This window comes from Gadus morhua, chromosome 8, assembly GCF_902167405.1.
Source record: "Gadus morhua chromosome 8, gadMor3.0, whole genome shotgun sequence".
In the NCBI taxonomy this organism is placed as follows: Eukaryota; Metazoa; Chordata; class Actinopteri; order Gadiformes; family Gadidae; genus Gadus; species Gadus morhua.
In genome coordinates, this window is record NC_044055.1 from 19,637,815 (window position 1) to 19,658,528 (window position 20,714).

Sequence of the window (20,714 nt, forward strand, 5' to 3'; positions counted from 1 at the left end):
CAGCATCCCATTGAGGGATTAACGGGGCACCAGAGACACAGCTGTGGCAACAACCGCTCACTGACGGAGCGCATATCGTTTGAAATCGCTGGATATAATTTGGCATTAAGATGCACGGATGTAATATCTGAAAGATTTGGGTGTTGGGTGATGAAAACATTGCTGCCTTAATGTGAACACTGCTTTGCTCAAATCTAAGTTGCCAGGTGACCAGATGCAGGCAAGGTCGTGGCCGGACGCTGGCTGGCTTTCTAATGAAGGTCACCAGACTGATCCCTGTGGCTCGCTAACACACCTGGTGACCTGACGTGGTCAGCTCTAGTCCTTGATGTGTCAACGAAGCCAGAGATAAAAAGAATTTACCTGGACTTTCCCATTTATTTTACATTCAGGTCAAACCGAATTGACTCCGATAACAGACATTTCCATGATGTGCCTTGTTTTGGTGAACCATTCTGCTTCATTGACAATTCCACAAATTAATTCTAAACAGATGATGATATACGTGATGACGATGGTAATGCGGTGGAGGTGTTGTTATTGTCACCATGGATATTGTTATTGCATGAGCGTACCAGCATGAGGAGAACTGAGAGGAGCACAGCTAGAACAAAGACAAATCTGTTGTCGCACTTCGAGAAGAGCTTTTTTGTCTGTTTTCCTTTACTGTCTGTCACCAACTCAATCCTGCGGTTTAAACAAGAAGACTCGCCATTATTTCTGCTAGCGCTGCGTGAGCGTCAGGGTTTGCTGGAGTCTGTCCTAGATTCTATTCAAGCATCGCAAAAAAACCCTCACATCGTCCCTGTCCTAGTTTCATGGTAGCTCATCACATCGGAGATGGGAGATGTATGTAGTACCGGTGAGATTGTTTGTATACCCTAAACCTTCCTTCCCTGCAGACTGTGACCTTGGGTTAACATTTTTTATTGCTAAAGGTTGTAGTTATGCACGTTCCAAGCAGCATGGAGAACATGGAATGTTCTTCATTCATCTCGGCCTCACGTTGGAGATAACGTGGGACGCACGCAGCGGATTTGAATAATGGGTGACGTTGGTGTGACATTTAATGATAACAAGATTTTATTTGATGTTTTGAATAAATGAATGTTGGGAGATTTGCATTCTTCTTTTGGCCCAGACTCAAATTTTCTGTGTGTGTCTCACAGAGTAGGCCTACTAGATCAAGGGCAAATTCTCTCTAGACAGATAGAGAACTCTACATGTCCCCAAAGGCGGGTCAGGTTATGAGCTCATCTTAAAAAAAACAGCACCTTGAGGTTCAGGAGCTGAATCACTGAATAGCCTGCGATTGCTCTCATGTTGCAGTTACAGATTTCAAAACACCATAAGAATATCAATCACTTCATTCCCTCCTCCAGAGGCTAAAGAAACCTGGAAAACCTAATTCCAGGTTAGTTGCATAGAGTAATCCATTCCTCTTCTTCGCTGGTCAGATTGACTTGGTGGGACCTCGACCAAGTGGCCACCGGGTTAATTCTACCGGCATGACTTATTTTTAGCGTGACGATCTAAATGAATCCGCCGTTGTGTAAATAGGCCTATTCTACAGATCATTACTTAACCTGATCGCTGGAAAATAATATTTTTTTGGTAGGCTATTACATTTCTAAGTACAATCGAATGACTAAACAATTGATCATGCCGTGGTGATCCAAAATGAATATTGATTATATTGACTATGATAAAAAACGATCAATTGATCCAAAATAGATCATCTTGAATATTTTATTGTCATCTATACCATATTTGGGATGACGAATGGCACATTGTAGGGTATAAGTGAACTGTGTTAAAACCAGGATATATTTACGTTTTTTAAATACCCTGAAAGATTTTGCAACCTTGGGAACAGTAAAGGATGGATGGATGGAGATAATCTCTAGGCAGGACGGCCGTCCACACAAGTTTTCAGATGCATTACGGGTCTTCTCTCTTCCCTGTCTGTGTGCGGGAAATAAGGGAGATGGAGAAGTGCAGAGGGTTCCATGAGAGCCCTCGCAACATAGGGGAATCAACTATATTGGAGGCACACGGCATGAATATATGCGCACTTCCATTATAGTCATACCATATGTCACCGCCATGTTGATCCAAAAAAATCCTAGATCTCCTCATTTGAATGTAAATATACAACCAGTTAAAAGACTTGTTGTCCATCTGGGAACAGATGATGGATAATGTAATGTATAATGCAACAAAAAATTCAACCCTTCGGTATGGAATCGGCCATTTCTCTCTCTCTCTCTCTCTCTCTCTCTCTCTCTCTCTCTCTCTCTCTCTCTCTCTCTCTCTCTCTCTCTCTCTCTCTCTCTCTCTCTCTCTCTCTCTCTCTCTCTGAGTGAGAACATATATGAAGGATATGCTCATAAAGGTCAGCATACACCAGTTTATTAAATCTATTCCACAACCAGATATTTTTTTTAGCAATGATGTCCTAATAAAAACCCGCTCTGTAATAACTCTGCTTATGCAAAAAAAGAAACCTTCATCATTTTTGAAAAAGCCAAACTTTAGTAGGCTAAGCTACGAGAGAAAATTGAAGATGGAAATGAAAAGAAGAATAACCACGGCAGGTGGTTGAGGGCTGCCTAGAGAACTGGTAATGACCCCTCTCTGAACAGCAAGCGCGCTAATCACACCGGGCATAAAAACCCGGGCGGCAGAGCTCTGTCGCAGCAGTAGGAGACGCAGCTGCGCCTGCGAGTCCGCGTCCAACCTTCCGGCCGTGAAGATGCTGCATTCCAACCATGACTCATGAGCATCGATATGAATAACCTCATAATGACTCATTTTGATCAGTACAGGCTGCATTCTTCAACTGAGACAATGCAAAACAGAATAAGTGTTTCTCAATGCCTGCTCATCCGTGCGAGGAGGATGACAAGAGGAGAATAACAACCTGTTGACTTGGAAACTATTATTCTTTCCTCTCCACGATGCAAGTGAACAGCAGCGCCCTGCTCCTGCAGGACCTCGGTCTGTGTGGCGGGGACGATGAATACGACAGCCCGCGGAAGGTCAACGGCTCGTGGGTCGCTGAGCAAAACTTTTCCCTCAACTGCTGGCTGCAATTTCTCTCCAAAGAGACTTCGTTGGACTTGCACGGGGACAGTGCAAATTTGGTGGTTGGTATCGGATCCCAAAGAAGTGTTAACTTCGGCTGGGAACTGTAATAACTCTTTAATCAAATAAATGGGCCAAACCCGCTTAACATTTAAATAGAATACATTTACCAATGGATCTTAAAATGGCATGTAAGCATGTTAAATAGCCTATATATATTTTTCATCGATTTTTTCAGAAATGTATTTGTCTTCTTTTTATTTGCGGGTTCTTCCCGGGACAGGTGCGGGTTCTGATCGCGCTCGTGTACCTCGTGGTGTGCGTCCTCGGGCTTGTTGGCAACCTGCTGGCCATGTTTCTGCTGCGCTCGCGTCGGAGCCACCACTCGTCCATCGACTGCCTCGTGATCAGTCTGGCGCTCACGGACCTCCAGTTCGTGCTCACCTTGCCCTTCTGGGCCGTGGACACGGTGCTGGACTTCCGCTGGCCGTTCGGCTGGATCATGTGTAAGGTCGTGAGCTCCGTCACCACCCTCAACATGTACGCCAGCGTGTTCTTCCTCACGGCCATGAGCGTGACCCGCTACCACTACCTCGTAAACTCCCTGAAGATGGGCAGCCCCGGCAGAGCGGCCTCTCGCGCCCGGTGGGCCAGCCTGGCCATCTGGGTGGTGTCGCTCGTGGCCACTCTCCCGCACGCGCTCTACTCCACCACTGTCCAGGTAGGTCGAAGAATACAATTAATTAATTAATTAATTAATTAATTAATTAATTAATTAATTAATTAACCCATTTATATGAAAGTAAGAAAAATACCTTCACAACAGTTACAAAATGTTTTTTTCGCAGGTGTCGGCGGACGACGAGCTGTGCTTGGTGCGTTTCTCCAACTCGGACCCGGGCCACTGGGACCCCCAGGTGCTGCTGGGACTCTACCAGACCCAGAAGGTGCTACTGGGCTTCGTCGTCCCCCTGGTGGTCATCAGCGTGTGCTACCTGCTCCTCCTGCGCTTCGTCCTGAGCCGCCGCGCCGTGGTGGGCGGCGAGGGGCCGGTGGGGGCCGCCAAGCGTACCGACCAGGAGAGGGGCCGCCGCCTGCGCCAGTCCAAGGTCACGCGCTCCGTCACCATCGTGGTGCTGTCCTTCTTCCTCTGCTGGCTGCCCAACCAGGCGCTGACTCTGTGGGGGGTGCTCATCAAATTTGACCTGGTGCCCTTCAGCAAGGCCTTCTACAACGCCCAGGCGTACGCCTTCCCGCTGACCGTGTGCCTGGCCCACACCAACAGCTGCCTGAACCCCGTGCTGTACTGCCTCAGCCGCCAGGAGTACCGCACGGGCCTGAGGGAGCTCCTGGTGCGCACCTCCCGCTCCCTGCGCTCCGTCTGCCACCGGGCCCTCAGGGGCCGCAGGGTGGGGGAGGCCGGCAGGGGGCTCCCGCCTCGCTGGTCCTAGCGCTCGGAGACATCCACCACAGGAATGGGGCGTGATGCGACAAGCAACGGGACACGCAGATGACAGCTCCGTTACGGTTGTCTGTGGTCATTGTTAAACAGAGCAGCTGTTTTTAAGACCCGATTTAAAAAGAAGAAGGGTCTTGATTGTCCTCCGTGTCCGTGTACCAATCCCCCTGTGGGCGTGAGTGGGTCTGATTGGGCTCGGGGGGGCTGCTCCCCTCTGGTACATTGATTGAGTAATCAGGGGGCACGGGTTAAACCAGCCATCTCCACCGCACTCAGGGAGAGGTTTCCTGCTTCGTTATCTACAACTAACAATAAACCGGATTTAACACCACCACCCCCCTGTGTCACGAGGGCCGTTGTGTAGCAAATGTCCATGCCACACACTAGGGGACTTATTCTGGGCTCCTCCAGTATAAGGGTGGTGGTGTAAAGTCGGGTTTATTGTTACAGTTGTAGATAACGAACATGCCAAGGGTGCCCTGCTGCCACGCAGAAGTATGTGTGGAGTTGGCTGGTTTAACCTGTGCACACTGGTGGCTTCATGTGCAACAGGTGTGCAGCCTCACCCAGAGTCCATCCGACTCCACCAGGTGTTGGCTGATTAAACCAGCCAACACCCACACACACCCCCATTTGGAAAGAAAAGACACTGCAACTTCCTCCATCCTCCATCCTATTGTGCTACAGTGTATCGTGCTCTACGTGTTTCTGTGTTTCCGTGTAGCTCGGCCTTCAGAGCATGGCCTGAGTGAGCACCACTGGGCTTAGGGGTTCAAATACCGCCCGGGCATACAGATGTGTATGCACTGATAGTAAGATGTGACAGATGCTTTGGAAAATAGTGTGAAATAGGCTTCAGTGGTATGATTTCTGTTAAATAAGGACGATTGGAGAAAAAACATTTGTTGATAATGGAGTTAGGGCGAGAAAACTTTATTTCTCTTAATATCTGCTTTGAATTGCATTGATATTGTTACTGTCCTGTGTACCTCAATTTTAAATGTTTATCAAGAGACCCTTTATTTTCATATGACAGGGCTGTCAATTTTCTCTTAAAACCTGATCCATTCATTCGCCACCATTCAAATACCGTTAAACAAGGAAGAGTGCCTATTTTTTAACATTGTAATGCCAAGCATCCAAACAGGCAGGTTATCCCCTCACCCAGACAATAAATCACAGCTCCTTAGCCTCTCACAAACAACATAATATAAATGGAGCCCAAATTACTTCCACAGTCCCAGAAGAGCATTTATTCAGAAAGGTCAACATGTCCAACGATATGAAGACAATGGCTTCCTTAAAATCAATGATTTTGTGACACTGCCATAGGGAATCAACGGACATTTGAAGACAACGGCAGAACTAAATCTGGATCTGAGTTATTTAACTGTCCACAGATAGCATCATGGACATGCAAACGATTTGTCACACATAAAGTAGCCCAGAGCCCCTCCCTAGCAATGATCTGTTGCGCTGCTAATTACTGGATCGGAGGTCGGGAGGCTCTGGTCACAGACCGATATTCACTGGGTTCTCCCTTTGTTGGTGGCCAGCATGGTTCTGAAACAATATTGGTAACCAAGGGAACGGTATCCATAACTCCTTAACTGATAGTTAACTGTGTGGGGGGACAGGACTGACTAAACAGCAGATGCCATTATTATTCTAAACTAGAAGTAGGGTCGTGCATCCGGATGTTAAAGGCCTTCATTGAACGTTTTACTGAAGTACTAATTAAAAGTATTTTCTTTCATCACATTCGTCATCACATTCATTATCATCTTAATCTTGAATAAAACGTGTTGAGGAACTATTTTTAGTTTCATGATTTCCTCTTACCAGACATGGGGGACTCGAGTCACATGACTTGACTCGAGTCAGACTCGAGACGCAAATTTGAGGACTTGAGACTTGCTTGAGTAACACTGATAAAAGACTCGACTTGGTCTTCATGACTTGAGACTTGACTTAGACTTGAGACAGATGACTCGAAAGGACTTTTCTAAAGTTATATTATAGGTTGGATATGTGATTTGCGATACGCCAGCAGATTTTGAAAAGACGCAACTCAAATGGTCCTACCCACTCTACTTCAACGCTGACTCTGACTCCACCCATTCCAAGTACATGGACGCGACACAAGAGCGCGAACACAGATGCGCGAGAGTGGGCCAGGGCAGGCTAGCTAGGTTTAGGGTTGTATTCTAGCGCTAGGTCCAAATGTGGATTAGCTAGTAAACTAGCTCCAATAGCTACCGCAGGATAACAACAAACAGAAGCTTGCTCTGAGTCACGAGCTTTGAGTACGTGCACGAAGAGGTCACGCGCGGGGGGAGGGGGAGTGCAGTACGACCGTTTGATTGACGTACTTACTGTGTTTCTGAAAATCATTGGCTGAGTTTTTCGAGCCCTGCCCGTTCCACAGATGATTAACTTGTTTAATTTTCATGTCAGTAGGCTACTTCTAACTCAGTGGTTTTAAGTGTCTTTTTGTTCAAGGTGGAGGTACGAGTTATAGCAGTCCCTGCATCAAGTGCACCTGTTGAACATGTGTTCAGCCATGGTGGGGTGATAATGTGACCGCATCATTCAGAACTCAGCGACAAAGTACTGTCAAATTATTTTTTTTGCAAATGCAATGCATTGTAAGTCGATGTATGTTGCGAGGCAGCAAGATTGCTACCAGCTTTCAGGCTTGTGTATTACTATTTCCCCTTCCTACAGTATGTGTATGTGATATTACTTTTGAAATATTCTTTTTTTTTCATGTCTGATGCCATGTGTTGCAAATAATATTCTACAACATGTAGGGAGATTGAGTGATTGACTTGATCTGTTGTCGTATACAGCTACCTAGAGGTTCTATTTGATTCTGTTCATAGGTTGGAGGTAATGATCATAAAAAACATTTTCAAACTATGCACATAATGGTTTTGTAATGTTTTGAATAGTTTGAGTTATTGTTATTGTTAAGACATTGTTATTGTTAATGTTGAAGTAAAATGAACCACTCTCTTTACCGATTTTTAAATGTGGAAACTGGGTTAGATCATCAGATTTTTGTATGACTTGACTTGTGACTTGCTTGATTCTCACCACAGTGACTTGGGACTTGCTTGAGACTTGAAGGTTATTGCTTGAGACTTGCTTGTGACTTGCACATTAATGACTTACCCCCACCTCTGCCTCGTACTGATATAAAACGTTTTGTGCACTCAAAAAAAAAGGGTGAATAAAATTCGATATTAACTCATATCTTTTAAACATTACTTTTTTCAGTGTTTGATAAAAACAGTATAGTCAAATCATCCCATTCATATCCAAAGGAAAAAATCTCTGGCATTGGGCTTGGGCTAAAGTGAAGTTCCCCTATAAAATTTTCCTGCAATGAAACATTACCTGAAATGGTGCTCAGCTATACTTTCATCCTCACTCTTGTTTGCTTTGCATCAGACTGTCTCATGCATTTTCCCCGTCTAAGTTAAGGAGGTGTTGTATGGTCTACCGCACACAACAGATAAAGTGCCCATTAAAAGCATCCATGGGTCAAATGTCAAACAAACACCTTTAGATGAATACTGAAAAACAAGTAAGTCTGACTTGACCAACGCTGCTAACACGCATCCTTCACAAGGAAACAGCTAGACGTCTGTAATTTGCTCCTTTGCTCTACCAGAATATCCTCTGCTGAAGTGTCCTGTAGTTGTAAGTCATGGCTGATCCTTGCTATAATATCAAATTCTTTATGCAGTTGAGTACACTGCATAAATCGCAGAATTATTACAAAGAATGTGAACACATGAGAAGTGAGAAGAAATATGCTCGGCTGGGCAAAATGTCTTATCAAATATCCATAGTATATCCTATTATCCCCATTTTCCCCAAGGGGAAAACCTTTCATTAATGATTTGTATTGATTTATAAATTTATTCGAACATCATTCAACATGAGGATATCTGCAGTAAAAACGTAAAGTTGTCTCTAGTCCAAATTAAACTGCATTTGAACTGCCTCTATTCAGTGATCAGAAAAAGTTCTTTCTCTATTCAGAAGTCCTGATTGTATTCTATTTGAAGAACAACCTGTAAGTGTTCTCAGTCTGGAATGAATGATGTCTTGAACCTTCGCTTTCACTTTCCAACCGTGACGGGACATTTTGTCGGTAACTTCAAATATAATCTCACTGGGAGAACTCATAGCACATCTTAAAACCAATACCATCATCCTTAGAGCCATGATGAGAATAGACACGTGATCTGTTGTGGGCGACTGCTTGAAAATTATATAATAATAATAATAAATATATATATATATATATATATATATATATATATATATATATACACACACACACACATACATACACACACACACATACCATCATCAATCCTTCCCCCCCTGTGGTGTACTGCAGACCTTCAGCTGAGTCTGACATTATGACCATAGACTTCTAAAGGCAGGTAATATATATGTATAATATATACATGTGTCCACATGCATAAGGCTCTGCCATTTCAGGCTGGAGGCCTGTACGGAATTAGGATATGAAACCCACATTATGCTATATGGCATGGGGAAAGGTTATCGCATTTAATCATGAAAAGATAAGACCACGCTGTGAATCGTATTCAAGAACTATACTTTTATCCTGAGACACGTATAATAAAAAAAGGTTTCAAGGGAACCAGTTAAGTGACAAAGACTGTTTCCATAACAAGTACACATGGATAAAAAAATAAATGTCATTAACAATCAAATAAAACATTACAATTCTAACTAAATATACAACGAAAATCCGCTCAAAGCAAAGGTTGAGCTGACATCTCACTACGTTTATTAATGCTACCCCTGATTTGAAGCACAAAGATGAGGTACTTCATCATGAGCATGTGAACGAGAGCAGGAAAACAAAGCCAACCATAAACCCTCACCATTGGCATTGGACAGTGTTCTATCCAAAAGGCTCTTGAATACCTGTAGCTTTGTAATGGAACCATCAAGACCTTCAGGGCACTTTATGCAAAGCTCTGCCCTCTCTTTTGTAAATGAACAGGTTTGTTTTGAACTTGGTTTGTGAAGCCTCTGTATAATTGGGTGAGATCGTTTGCAGTTCCACTCTGTGTCCAAGGTTATTTTAGGGCAATTGCAATAACCAAAGAAAATGAACAGTGTTCTGGATGTAAAAACAATACAAAGAAAGTCTTTGCCTCATAGGACAGCTCATCACCAGCCCAATTTCCCGTTGGACCCTCTGGATAAAAGCAGATAAAAACAGTGTCTATTTCCCATCTTTTATCCCGGGTGGAGATTCGGCTCTCTCCTTCTTCACACCAACAGCGGCCTCTTCGTCTACCTCCCCGTTCGTAGGCGGCGCCGGGGGTCGCTTCCTCTGCCCCTTCTTCTTCCCCTCCTTCTTCACCTCTTCCTCCACCTCTTCCTCCTCCTCCTCCTTGACGCCCTTCACCTCTTTCTTCGCTGTCACCCTGCAGGGTGCTGCAAGATGGCCTGGTGGTTCGGGTTTGGCCACCGTGAAGCTCTCGCAGACCGTCGGCCCCTCCCACTTCGGAATGTCCAATCCCAGGGCCTCCATCAGCTGTTTCATGACCTCGTCGACGTAGCCATGGATACGGAGGTTAGCGTGCTTATCCTACAAAAACAACAACACCAACACAAAAGCATTAGACAAATAGCAATCCTTATATTCAGGTATCTGCATATGAAGGCAGAATGTAGGTAAGGACACAATATTGAATCTATATGTAGTCCGTATATAGTCAGAGTAGTATTGACCAATCACGTTTGAGCAGGCTTTGGTTGCAACCAGAGGGGTATTTCATCAAAGTCGCTTAGGAAGGCGGCGCTTAGTTAATTAAGCCCAGTTAGAACTAATGCCAACTTCCACTTGAGGCTAAAGCCATTCCATCAACCCAGTTCAGACGCGCCTTGTGCAGGTTAATTCAAACCAGGCTAACGTTATCGTGGATTACGCACGCTCACGAGATCTGTAACCAGCCCAGAACAGTGAATGGCGGATCATGGAACAAATGTCTGAAAAGGACCAAGAAGAATGTTTTCCAGCGGCGAACAAAAGCTGCTTGTGGGGTCAATGAGGAGTACAAGCATATATAACTCAGAAAGGGAACACCGTAACCATTAATAAAAACAGGGTGGCCGCTTGGCAAAAGAAATTGACAGTCGTAACCTATTTAATTGTAATATCGGCCTCGGTTTTGTGATAAGGGAGATAATTTCGAGGTAACGCGTCAGACTTGCATCCGATTGTCCGGGGTTCAATCCCCACGCAATAAGTAATTAAGGAAGGATTACTGGAGAAATCAAAGAACATTTCATGCCATTCATTTCCATTTCTTTGAAGAGATAAGCCTAGTAAATGCAGCCACAAAATTGACTGAGCATAGTAATTATCTCAACAGAAGAGGTCTCGGCAGCCTGCCGAGAAACTCACCTGATGGAATTTAAGTGGCTGACAATTTCCCATGCAGCAGCGTCTTTGTCATTGTGACAAAGGCTTCACTCTCAGTTACATTAACATTAACTGGGTTTTTGCCAGTTATATTTGGGTTCTATGGACATAAAGGGAATTACATAAAGAAACGCCAAGAATTCTATGACATACCTAGGATGCAAACTCTGGTTGCCACCAATATTTGTGAGCCAATAAATGTCCAGTGATGTTAAACACCCTCACATTTGGAGGCGGTACTGCACTAACTCAGACAAAGACAAAGACAAAAACAAAGACAAAGACTGAAATCGGTCATGTGACCATGAACATCCAGGAAGCATATGGCATAATATGGACCTACAACAGCCCTAGAACCATTGTAATTAATTTTCCTTATTACCATGTGAGTAATAAGGACTCAGCAAGACTATGTTGTTTGGTAACATTCAGGAAGCCTTACCATGCCTAGTACTATGCCGTTTAATAACTAATAACTTGTTAATGGGAACACGTTCCCATTAACTGTTGTGTCCTTAAGAGGTATGTTGCTAAGGAAGTTAGCAACTATGCTTTTGGGAAACAAACCCCAGGTGGTCGGATAAATTGCCATGGTTACTCAGCGGAGATTCCCTTAAGTCACGTTCATGGAACGGAACTCTAACTGAAATAAGCCCGGCTTTGCCTTTAGCTTGGTTGATGTAATACCCCTCTGGTAAACCGTCCGTTTGGAGAGTCATAGAGGCGGAACATATTGGCCGAGATGCAGTCTCAGACCCTCATCAAGCTTATTTTCAAGATGTCTCTCATCTTCAACTCCAGTTGAAAATGAGAGACCGCTCACAAACCTGTTGAGCTCACAAATCTGAGCCATCTTTAGTTGCTGATCGGTGAGAAATGTTACCTGCACATGTAACATTATAACGTTCCATTAAAGACCCTAACGGAGGTCTAGGGAGCCTTGGACTCACGTGTTTGGTGGCCTGCAGGTTGACCACCGCCAGCTGGCCGCCCTTCTTCTTGGTGAGGAGTGGCAGGTCTCCGCTGGGCTTGATCTGCAGGGAGGTGCCCAGCGTCAAGGCCAGATCCGCTTGTCTGGGTAGAGGTGGGGGCATGATTGTGTTAATACGATGTAGGCCACTGATAAGAGGCCACTACATGCCAAACCACTCTAAAGAAATAATATAACAATTTTGTTGGGTCAAATATTTATATTTAGGACCAAATCAGCTGAATCTGTACATATAAATAGATCTACGCACTTTCTCAAACAATTTTAAAATAGAATCACACATTGCAGATAAGAATGGAAAAAATTAACAACTTTTGTCTCGGTGGGCTTCCGTAATCCGGCAAGAAGTTCTAGGCATGCTAACATAATCTGTGAGTTGTAATTATATGCCTCAAATATGTACATAAACAACAACTCCTGATGCTGCGGATATTCATTTTTATTTTTAACTAAATGGACCGTTATTGTTTTTTTTGTTTGTGTTTGTCTGTTTGTAGGATTGAGGTGACTCTGTACGAGAGCTCAATTTTTTTTCTGTTTAATCCTGGAAAACGCATTAATGTATTAAATTACAACAATCAGAAAATAAATAATAATAATAATAGCATAGTCCCCCAATGTTGTGGTGGGTGGATGGCGGGTTAAAAAATACACTAATACACTAATACACTCTAAAAGAAGCTACATAGGGAGTTAAGCGGTAAGAAAATCTGCATTCATTCTCCGCTGACTACTGATAAAGACACGATAGGAAAGGCCCTGCAGCAAAAGCAATTTTATGTCAACCATTTTTTCACTGTCTCCTCATATAGCCAGCCTCTGTGCCCTTGTACCTGCTGGCGGCCTCAGCTCTGGTCAGGTCTTTGATGGGAAGGGCCTCTTCCCAGTCCAGTATGGTGCTGATCAGCTTCCCCCTATTAAAACAAGGCAGCAGTGCTCAGGCTGGTTGACTACAGCCCTCACACACGCATCAGGGACGCTCTAGGGGCCGGGGACCTCTTCAAATATCCCTTGAAATTGTTCCAGGAGATAAAGAAGAGTTTACATGCTACCTTTATATGGAATCTATTAATCAATGGCAAATTAGACATGGCCATTAAGCCTGGACAAATTATTTGTCATATTCCCTTTTCTGGCATTTCATTACCTCATCAAAGATGGAATGGTATGAGGGTAAACAGATGTTGAATAATACCCTGAATTACCCTGGCTTTGTGCCTGGCTGAGAATAACGTGGGTATTTTATCTCTGAAAGCAGGCCCTCACTGAAAGAGCCCGGTGTGGCTCAGTAGCGGTGTTTTCAGGACCTGGGTTAGACGGCATTCATTCCCATACTGGGACTGGGATTGAGGGCTGTGTCTTACCGGCAGGCACGGAGACCCCTGGAGCGGACCACGTCACAGTACCGCCCGGTCGGCTTCAGGCCCATCACACCGATCACCTTCTCCCTCACATACTGCCTGCAAACCACAGATTGGTTTACCACAGACGTTTCACTGGGTAAAGTACATAGTAAACTGCATGTAATTTTGGTGGCAGTTTTTAGCTTAAGCTTTGGTATTCTAAGCACGGGTAAGAAAAAAGGCTGTATTGAGGGTCTTTATTTAAGCACATTGTTTGTTTGTGTCTAAATATCTGGGTCACCGGCGTGTGTGTATGTGTGTGTGGGTGGGTGCGTGTGTACCTGCCACATTTCTCACAGTCTTCAACAAACATGTTTCCGTGAAGCTCCGACAAGGAATCCCTGGAACCAAAGAGGAAGAGAACCAGAAAACATGATCTTCTCTACCATTCAAGCATGCAGGTATTCAAATGGTCTTATCTAATCAACCTGGCAACATTGCAGCCAGACCCTTACTACCATACCAACGGCCAATTATTTTGCTTTCACAGGAATCCAATCCAGTGAGGTGAAAAGGACCTGCTAAGTATTTTCAGACTGGGCTTGGCAAACCCAAAATCCAGATGGATTAAAAATGCACATAATTAAAATAATATTGGCCAATTTGCCAAGAGGTTTAAACCCCTGACGCAAATGTCTATAAACTGAATTAAAACCCTCTTTAATTTTTTAATTATTCGTGGTCCTGAGGCTCGATAGCGGAAGCAGGGGGTCTTTGTGTACATTTTGGCCTAACCCCAGTAACCACAACAATAAAAAGGTTATCTAACCGAACCACCAATGTTTTTTCTGTAGCGAACACATTTGTATTTCCTAATGATGATTTTAGAAATGTATTTAAAAACGTGTACTGTGATAGGACCAGGAATCCCTTCAGAATAAAATATATCATCCAATCAATGTTGTAAAACAATTCCTATGACAATAACTCTCTCCATTCATTAGAGCTTTACAATGTATCCATCTCTCCTGGGGATGGATTGCAGGGAGGTACAACTGTGTTTAAAAACATGTTTAGAATTCACTGTGTGGCTATCAAGCGATCATTAAAACTGTAAAACTCATAAAGTGACAGACAAAATGCTTGACGCAGGGACTACCCACTGATCATCCCACTGGCTCTCTACCTTCCGTCTCTCTCCACCTGGGCGGCGGGCTGTAGTTACCTGGGGAAGCCGGATCTCACGTGCAGCCCGTCCACGTTCTGGCTGACGAGGTACTTAAGGATGCCGGCCTTGTAGAGGCCAAGGAGGGCCATGTGCGTCAGGCTGGGCCGCGCGTCCTCGAACGTGGTATCGAACTTAGGCGTCTCGCCCTTCTCCTCCATGGTCCACACGCCCTTTGGCCCTCTGGAAGACGGCAACGCACATCAAAGCTTAATGAAGCTCGTAATCAGGACAAAAACAGATGAAAGAAACACGAATACGGGAGAATAGTACAAAACTGCGTCAGGGAGTGTTTCTTCCCCATAGTTAGTGTGCTGAGATGAATTATGAAACGTATGGAGTCGTGGCCGAGTTAGGTATTGATTTCATTTTTAATGAGGCAAGGCGGGCAAACCACAGGGCGAGTCAGAACTATGCTCCACATTAGAGTAGATTCTATCGGTCGCTTGTTCATTAAAATATTCAAGCAACTATTATTTGAAAGAGATCTTGGGGACATGTAGGACTGTTTGTAAGAAAATCATCATGAACGCTTAACTGTTCAGAATCAAGTGAACGGACCAAATGACCGCCACAAAGCTTTTATGTTGATACAACACTTCTAATAAATCGGTTATTCTGCAATTTCTTAAACTCGCAATAATAGATAAATAACTGGTCCTGGGTGTCCAGGGCCTTTATATAGCCGTACATGGAGCTACTGGGCGAGCATGACCAGCGGGGAAGCTCAGCCACCCTGATGACATACAACACTGTTGTACGACTACACAAGTCTCTAATGTAAAGAGTTTTAAACACGATCACGACCCATCTCCCCAACCATACCTCTAAAACACAGGCTGAGGTTGGATCAAAAGAGAGCCCTATCGATACAGCTATACATGTAATTTTTTATGTGCTTTTCACCACAGAAGAAGAAATATATAATATAAATATATAATATTGAATGCCTGTTAAGGTCTTGTGGGAGGTATTTTCGTCAATGGCTACGATATATTGGATTTAATCCATTTCAAATAACGACACCGCAAACAAAGACATAGTAATACATTTCAATTAAATATTAGCATGCATAACAACCAATACTTAAAACAGTTAATTAGCTTAATATTAGGCCTTACTATTTCATGCCAAATATTCATATATCTGCATTCATTATAAGTTAATACCAACTACAAAACTGTGTGTAAGCATATGATGTCATGCAGATTTAGCATCAAAATGCAGAGAGACAATTAATCATAAATTATTCCCATTTGGCCTTCGTCTCCGAATGTAGACCAAGGGACAAAAAACCCTGAAAACTAAATTAAGTAAGGATAGTAGAAAAAGAGACTGATAGTAGTCTAGATTCCAGAAAAGTATAACCAGACAAATTGTTACATATTTCAATAGACTGAAAACTGCATATATATAGTGAGCCTCTGTCACCCTCCTATGCTAATCTAGTGGTACTGCAATCATTAAAATCATATCAAAAGACACCGGAGCTCACAGAAAACAAAACATGTGCTATTTAGCTGACAGCTGGGGCTCGGTGAACAGCCTATGAGGCAGTAAACCATCTGGACATCAGAACATGTGAAGGGGGGGTTTACCTGAAGTCTGCCTGTGATGCATCAGACCATCTGAATATGGGAAATGGGTTTACCTGAAGTCTGGGATACCCGAGGCGGTGCTGATTCCTGCTCCAGAGTGCACTACGAGGAACTCGCACTTCTTTATCATCTCTGTCAGGATTTTAACCTTGCCTGTCAGCTCTTCCGGACTGTCAAATTTCTTTTACCACACAGTAGACAGTGGGAGGCAGAAAATAAAAGAAACGAACAGACCATTAAACATTGGGCAAAAGGGAGCAAGAACACACATACATAACTATAACGTTAACCGCTTTAAAACCTTTTGATTAACTTCTGAACATGCACTGTTAAATGAACATTTAAATTGGTTAATTGTTAGCCATTAAAGCTAACTAAACAAGTTGCAGTAGCACCAGCAAAGTGTAGTGTAGGTTACCTCGGGTAGTCCGCAGACACCTTTGTCCGCGTAAGGCGAGAGCCCTGCCGCGTAGTTCACAGACATGTTTGGGAGGTTTATTATTCTCTTCTGTATTCACTACCGCTGTTTATAGCGCTTCTGTTTACAACAGCAAAGTATTCCCACCTCAAACTCGAGCAGCTATTTTTCTTGGCTTTTGAATGACGTCATTTTAAAGCGACTGTGTGTGCTTGCTTTGTATTCAGCTCACATGCGCCGGGAGGAGGCTTGTTTTTAGTTATGAGGACGGTTGTCATGTTAAAATATTGTATTTCGTGGGAGAACCGCCGGCCAAACATTTTCTGTGTCGAACACAATGAGCTTAGGTTTCTACTTTTTTGAGCCGAAAAACATTTGACAATCAGTTATTTACATTAGAGCGCATCCCAGAATGTAATTGGATTTATGCACAGGCTGTTCATTTCTTATTTATCATAATTCAGTTGCAGCCTAAACCATTATCATATGAATGAAATACATTTGTGATTTTTAATATATTCCTTTATTTTTTTTAAATAGCCAAAATACACAAAAAACAAGTAAATAAAATTGACCATCCATACATATGTGTGCATATCAGTTTTGGTTATCTTCTGAAGCTGTTAACCAACTTTGAAGACCACCCAAAGACCGTCTTAGTTTGATGAATAGACCTGTCCTGAGAATTGCAAAAGTCCAATTTGAGTAAATAAAAACAACCAAAACGATATTGCAGATGCAGAATAAACACGATGAATAAACCAAACACTCTAAAATGCCAATCACCTACTTTCTCAGCATCAACCAACATTGCAGAAAAATAAGACATTAAAAACAAAATGTGGTCAGTTTCAGCATTTGTCCGCAAGCTTTGTTGACCCTGATACACCATTATTCAAACAAAAGCTTTCCTGATCAAACCCTTCCCCTAGTGAATCCATTTACTTACGCACATTATTCAAGACATTAAGAGGGAATAACAGGATAACCAAAAAGGTGACAAAAATTAAGCTCATGAGAAAAAGTGGACATTAACAGCAAACAAATGTTCAAAAAGCAGTCAATGGTTTTGAGGCCTCTTTCAAATGGCTTCTCCGGGCTCCGTACAGAAGACCACTCCGATGGACGATCAGAGATTAAGTCCCTGGTATGCTGGGCAACTACAGAATTAAAGATCCTTTGAATAACAAAACCCCACGCTAATTAAAAACCAAAAATATATCATAGAGGATGACTATGGAATTCTATTACGAACAATAAAAAGTATGCAAATAATAATCTGAGCGTGGGTCAAACGTCCAACGGAAAATAATAATGAGCTGTCAGGATGGGGTTGAGGATGATAATCATCACAACCTTGACCCCCCCTCACTAGAGAAGAGTAGAGACGGACCCTCATCTTAGAAAAGTGAGGGATTGAAGTGGTTTACAGTGCATCACTCCAAACATAGGGGCTACAAAAACAAAAAGACGATTGAAGTCGTGCCTCTTTTGTAAGTCACAGTGGCCAACTGTGACTTATGCCATATGCAGACAGCAGTGCAAGGCCCAGTAGCAAGTAGGAGAGATAGAGACTGGAAGAAAGGAGACAGACTGGACCAGATTATTATATGCACCAGTGCAGAGCCTGGGAGATTTTGATAAGGATTTGCATTAAAAAAAAAAATATTTAGAGATTTAAATGAAACCATAGACTAAACCCCTGTATTTTTTGGGAGATGGATGTTACCGATCAAGATACAAGTGACTTTTAAATTGGTTGCAATATTGCCAGGACCGGTTTAAACAGAGGCCTTGTGCTGGTACAATTCTTAACAGATCAGGCCCAGCCCTCTATCATGAAGTAAACTCTGGTCTCTACAAAAAAACAACAACATGAGACACTAGTAAAACAGATTTCATGATGGGGGTTCAAAATCAGTCTTGGTTTTATACCCATTTCTAGCAAGGAGCAGGGGGGCAGGAGTTAAGCTTGACGGGGAAGGAGGGGAGGGGTGGGGGGAGACCAAGCACGTCATGACTCCTCGTTGCCTGAGTCGTCTTCGTCATAGCAGCAGTCATCGTCCTCGTCCTCCAGGTCCTCGTCGTCATAGTAATCGTCGTAGAAGAGGTCAGAGCCTTCGTCAGCAGGGGGGGCGCGCGTGCGGACACAGTATTCGGCCAGAGTGGTGGGCACCTTCACGCCGTCTCTCTCCGCCTCAGCCTTGGTCGCCAACACCTGTTTTCTGAGGCGTGAAAAAAACATTATAAAAAATGGCAGATCCATTCACCTGCCACGCCATGACCGTCCTGTTGAGGTAGGTTCGTCAAGGGACAAACCAAATATTTTTGTGTCATTTTGAAAACTACCATATTGTACATCTCTCAATGTGCACTGGTGGTAGACATTAGGGCATTGTTTTACCGAATGATCTCTGCGTATTCCCGGTCCTTGCCCTTGCTGTCCCTCCATTTACGGTACATGACGGAGGCGTCCACGTTGGCAGGAGAGAATGTGTTGGGCTCATTCAGCAGTGAAATCACACTCAACAAAATGGTTCTGAGGACACAAGACGATCACAAGTGAGTTAATTAGCAGATGGTGTATTGTAACCAGGAGAGAGCAGAATGACGCCCCTACCTGACGTTTTGGGTTGGGTTCCATCTCTCAGAGGGCAGCTCCCCACTCTGAGGATCATCTATTGGAGGGTGAAGGATGGAGATACACACATCTCCATTCTACAAGGGAAGGAGATTGCACCAAACCACTGTTAATAATGGCCAATGCACTTTATTAACTAGCACACTATAATAGTAATCATTCCCCTGTTGATGAAAGCCCAAAACCTATATTATACGTTATAATAATTATTATAAAAAACTAAAAGCATGACACATCGGCTTACCTCATAGATGTTAGGATGCCACATCTTTGTAAGAAACCGGAAAGCAGGTGGGGAATAGGGATAGTCAATTGGGAACTTGAGCCGAGCCTGGAAAAGCAAAAACAAATTCAAACATGTAATAAACATAGCGAGAAATAAAAGCAAGAACAATTACAGTTAAGTGGATAGATGCTCAACGTGAACCTACCTTAAAATAACCGCCTTCATAGTGTGTATTGGGAGGTCCAAAAATAGCAACTTCCCAGTTGTACAGGTCTGCCTCGTCTACTAGTGTGATTCTAAATCCCTCGACAGGCTCTTCCTGAAGACTTTTCATTTCCAGCATGAGGGCTTTTTGAGAGCTGGCTACATGTGTAGGAGCGTGTTGTGCCATCACTGTACGATTAACCTGATGACGAAATTATATGCTCGAGTAAAACCCTATGTGGCAACCGAGAAAACACGTCCTTTGTTTACAAGAGCCCGACTCTGAACAGGCCAAACCTAACCAGCTGCGCTTGTGAAAATCAAACGCCCTTTTCACAAATATGAACACCAATCACGACAAATATCAAACAATTAAATCGTCACCAAGGGACCAAACCATTTTGACTGAATCGCGGACCAGCAGTACTAGACCACCGACCTGGAAAGACAGCTGCGGATAAGCTTTAAATCTAACGATAGCGTCTGGCTAATGGGAGCTAACAAGCTCTCCCGTGTCGCCCAACTGAACCCGAGGGTCCAATATTTGCAAACTTGCTTTTGGAATGACGGTCTAACCAGCAAAATCACTATAACTGTATTTTGACTCAGAATCAAAGTTATGAACCAAATTGTTGAGGTGAAAAATAAATGCTGTCCGACCAACAACTGGGTGAATGAAGAATGTTTCTGAAAGGAATCCCCTTTCCCTTCAAAACAGTCCACGGAATGCATTGCATGCCGGGAATTGGAGTTAAATTGTACAAAACAATCATATACCTATTTTTCAACAATCTCTAAAGTTAATTATAATAACATAACATTGAGATGTACGTCAATCAGTCGTATTATTTTACTTTTTACCGTCCATAAATATTTATTTCAAATGTAAGTTGATGCATAATGTGAGGTTTTAGAACTACATTTGCTACTTCCTGTCATTATGACAACGAAATGTTGTTTGTTTCTAAAAAAAAAGCAGTTTTAACACCACCTTTCAAAACGAAGTCTACAGATTTGAAATAAATAAAATGCACA

The 20,714-nt window shown here is 43.2% G+C and overlaps 4 protein-coding genes across 5 annotated transcripts in view; 2 read left to right on the plus strand and 2 right to left on the minus strand.

The window, feature by feature from the left end:
- Nucleotides 1-1,116, plus strand: part of LOC115549447 (cyclic AMP-responsive element-binding protein 3-like protein 3-A) — a 7,270-nt gene extending 6,154 nt beyond the window's left edge. For both annotated transcript variants that reach the window (XM_030364649.1, XM_030364650.1), the window contains exon 10: nt 1-1,116. This exon is cut by the window's left edge and continues 270 nt beyond it. The gene's annotated coding sequence lies outside the window, so the exon portion shown is untranslated.
- A 1,373-nt stretch (nt 1,117-2,489) lies between these two features.
- Nucleotides 2,490-6,458, plus strand: LOC115549470 (relaxin-3 receptor 1-like). Its single transcript, XM_030364692.1, has 3 exons — nt 2,490-3,149; nt 3,371-3,808; nt 3,936-6,458. The coding sequence occupies exons 1-3, from the start codon at nt 2,961-2,963 to the stop codon at nt 4,536-4,538; spliced, it is 1,230 nt and encodes a 409-aa protein (XP_030220552.1). The 5' UTR covers nt 2,490-2,960; the 3' UTR covers nt 4,539-6,458.
- A 2,713-nt stretch (nt 6,459-9,171) lies between these two features.
- On the minus strand, nt 9,172-16,809 carry sirt6 (sirtuin 6). The gene is made up of 8 exons (XM_030364655.1): nt 16,609-16,809; nt 16,244-16,371; nt 14,593-14,775; nt 13,709-13,768; nt 13,389-13,484; nt 12,858-12,938; nt 11,984-12,107; nt 9,172-10,196 (listed from the first exon to the last, which is right to left on the minus strand). The coding sequence occupies exons 1-8, from the start codon at nt 16,672-16,674 to the stop codon at nt 9,828-9,830; spliced, it is 1,107 nt and encodes a 368-aa protein (XP_030220515.1). The 5' UTR covers nt 16,675-16,809; the 3' UTR covers nt 9,172-9,827.
- A 299-nt stretch (nt 16,810-17,108) lies between these two features.
- Nucleotides 17,109-20,402, minus strand: LOC115549462 (ubiquitin-conjugating enzyme E2 R1). Its single transcript, XM_030364682.1, has 5 exons — nt 19,681-20,402; nt 19,494-19,580; nt 19,229-19,326; nt 19,013-19,147; nt 17,109-18,833 (listed from the first exon to the last, which is right to left on the minus strand). Exons 1-5 carry the CDS (start codon nt 19,864-19,866, stop codon nt 18,623-18,625), a joined length of 717 nt encoding a protein of 238 aa, XP_030220542.1. The 5' UTR covers nt 19,867-20,402; the 3' UTR covers nt 17,109-18,622.
- Nucleotides 20,403-20,714: the final 312 nt, after the last annotated feature.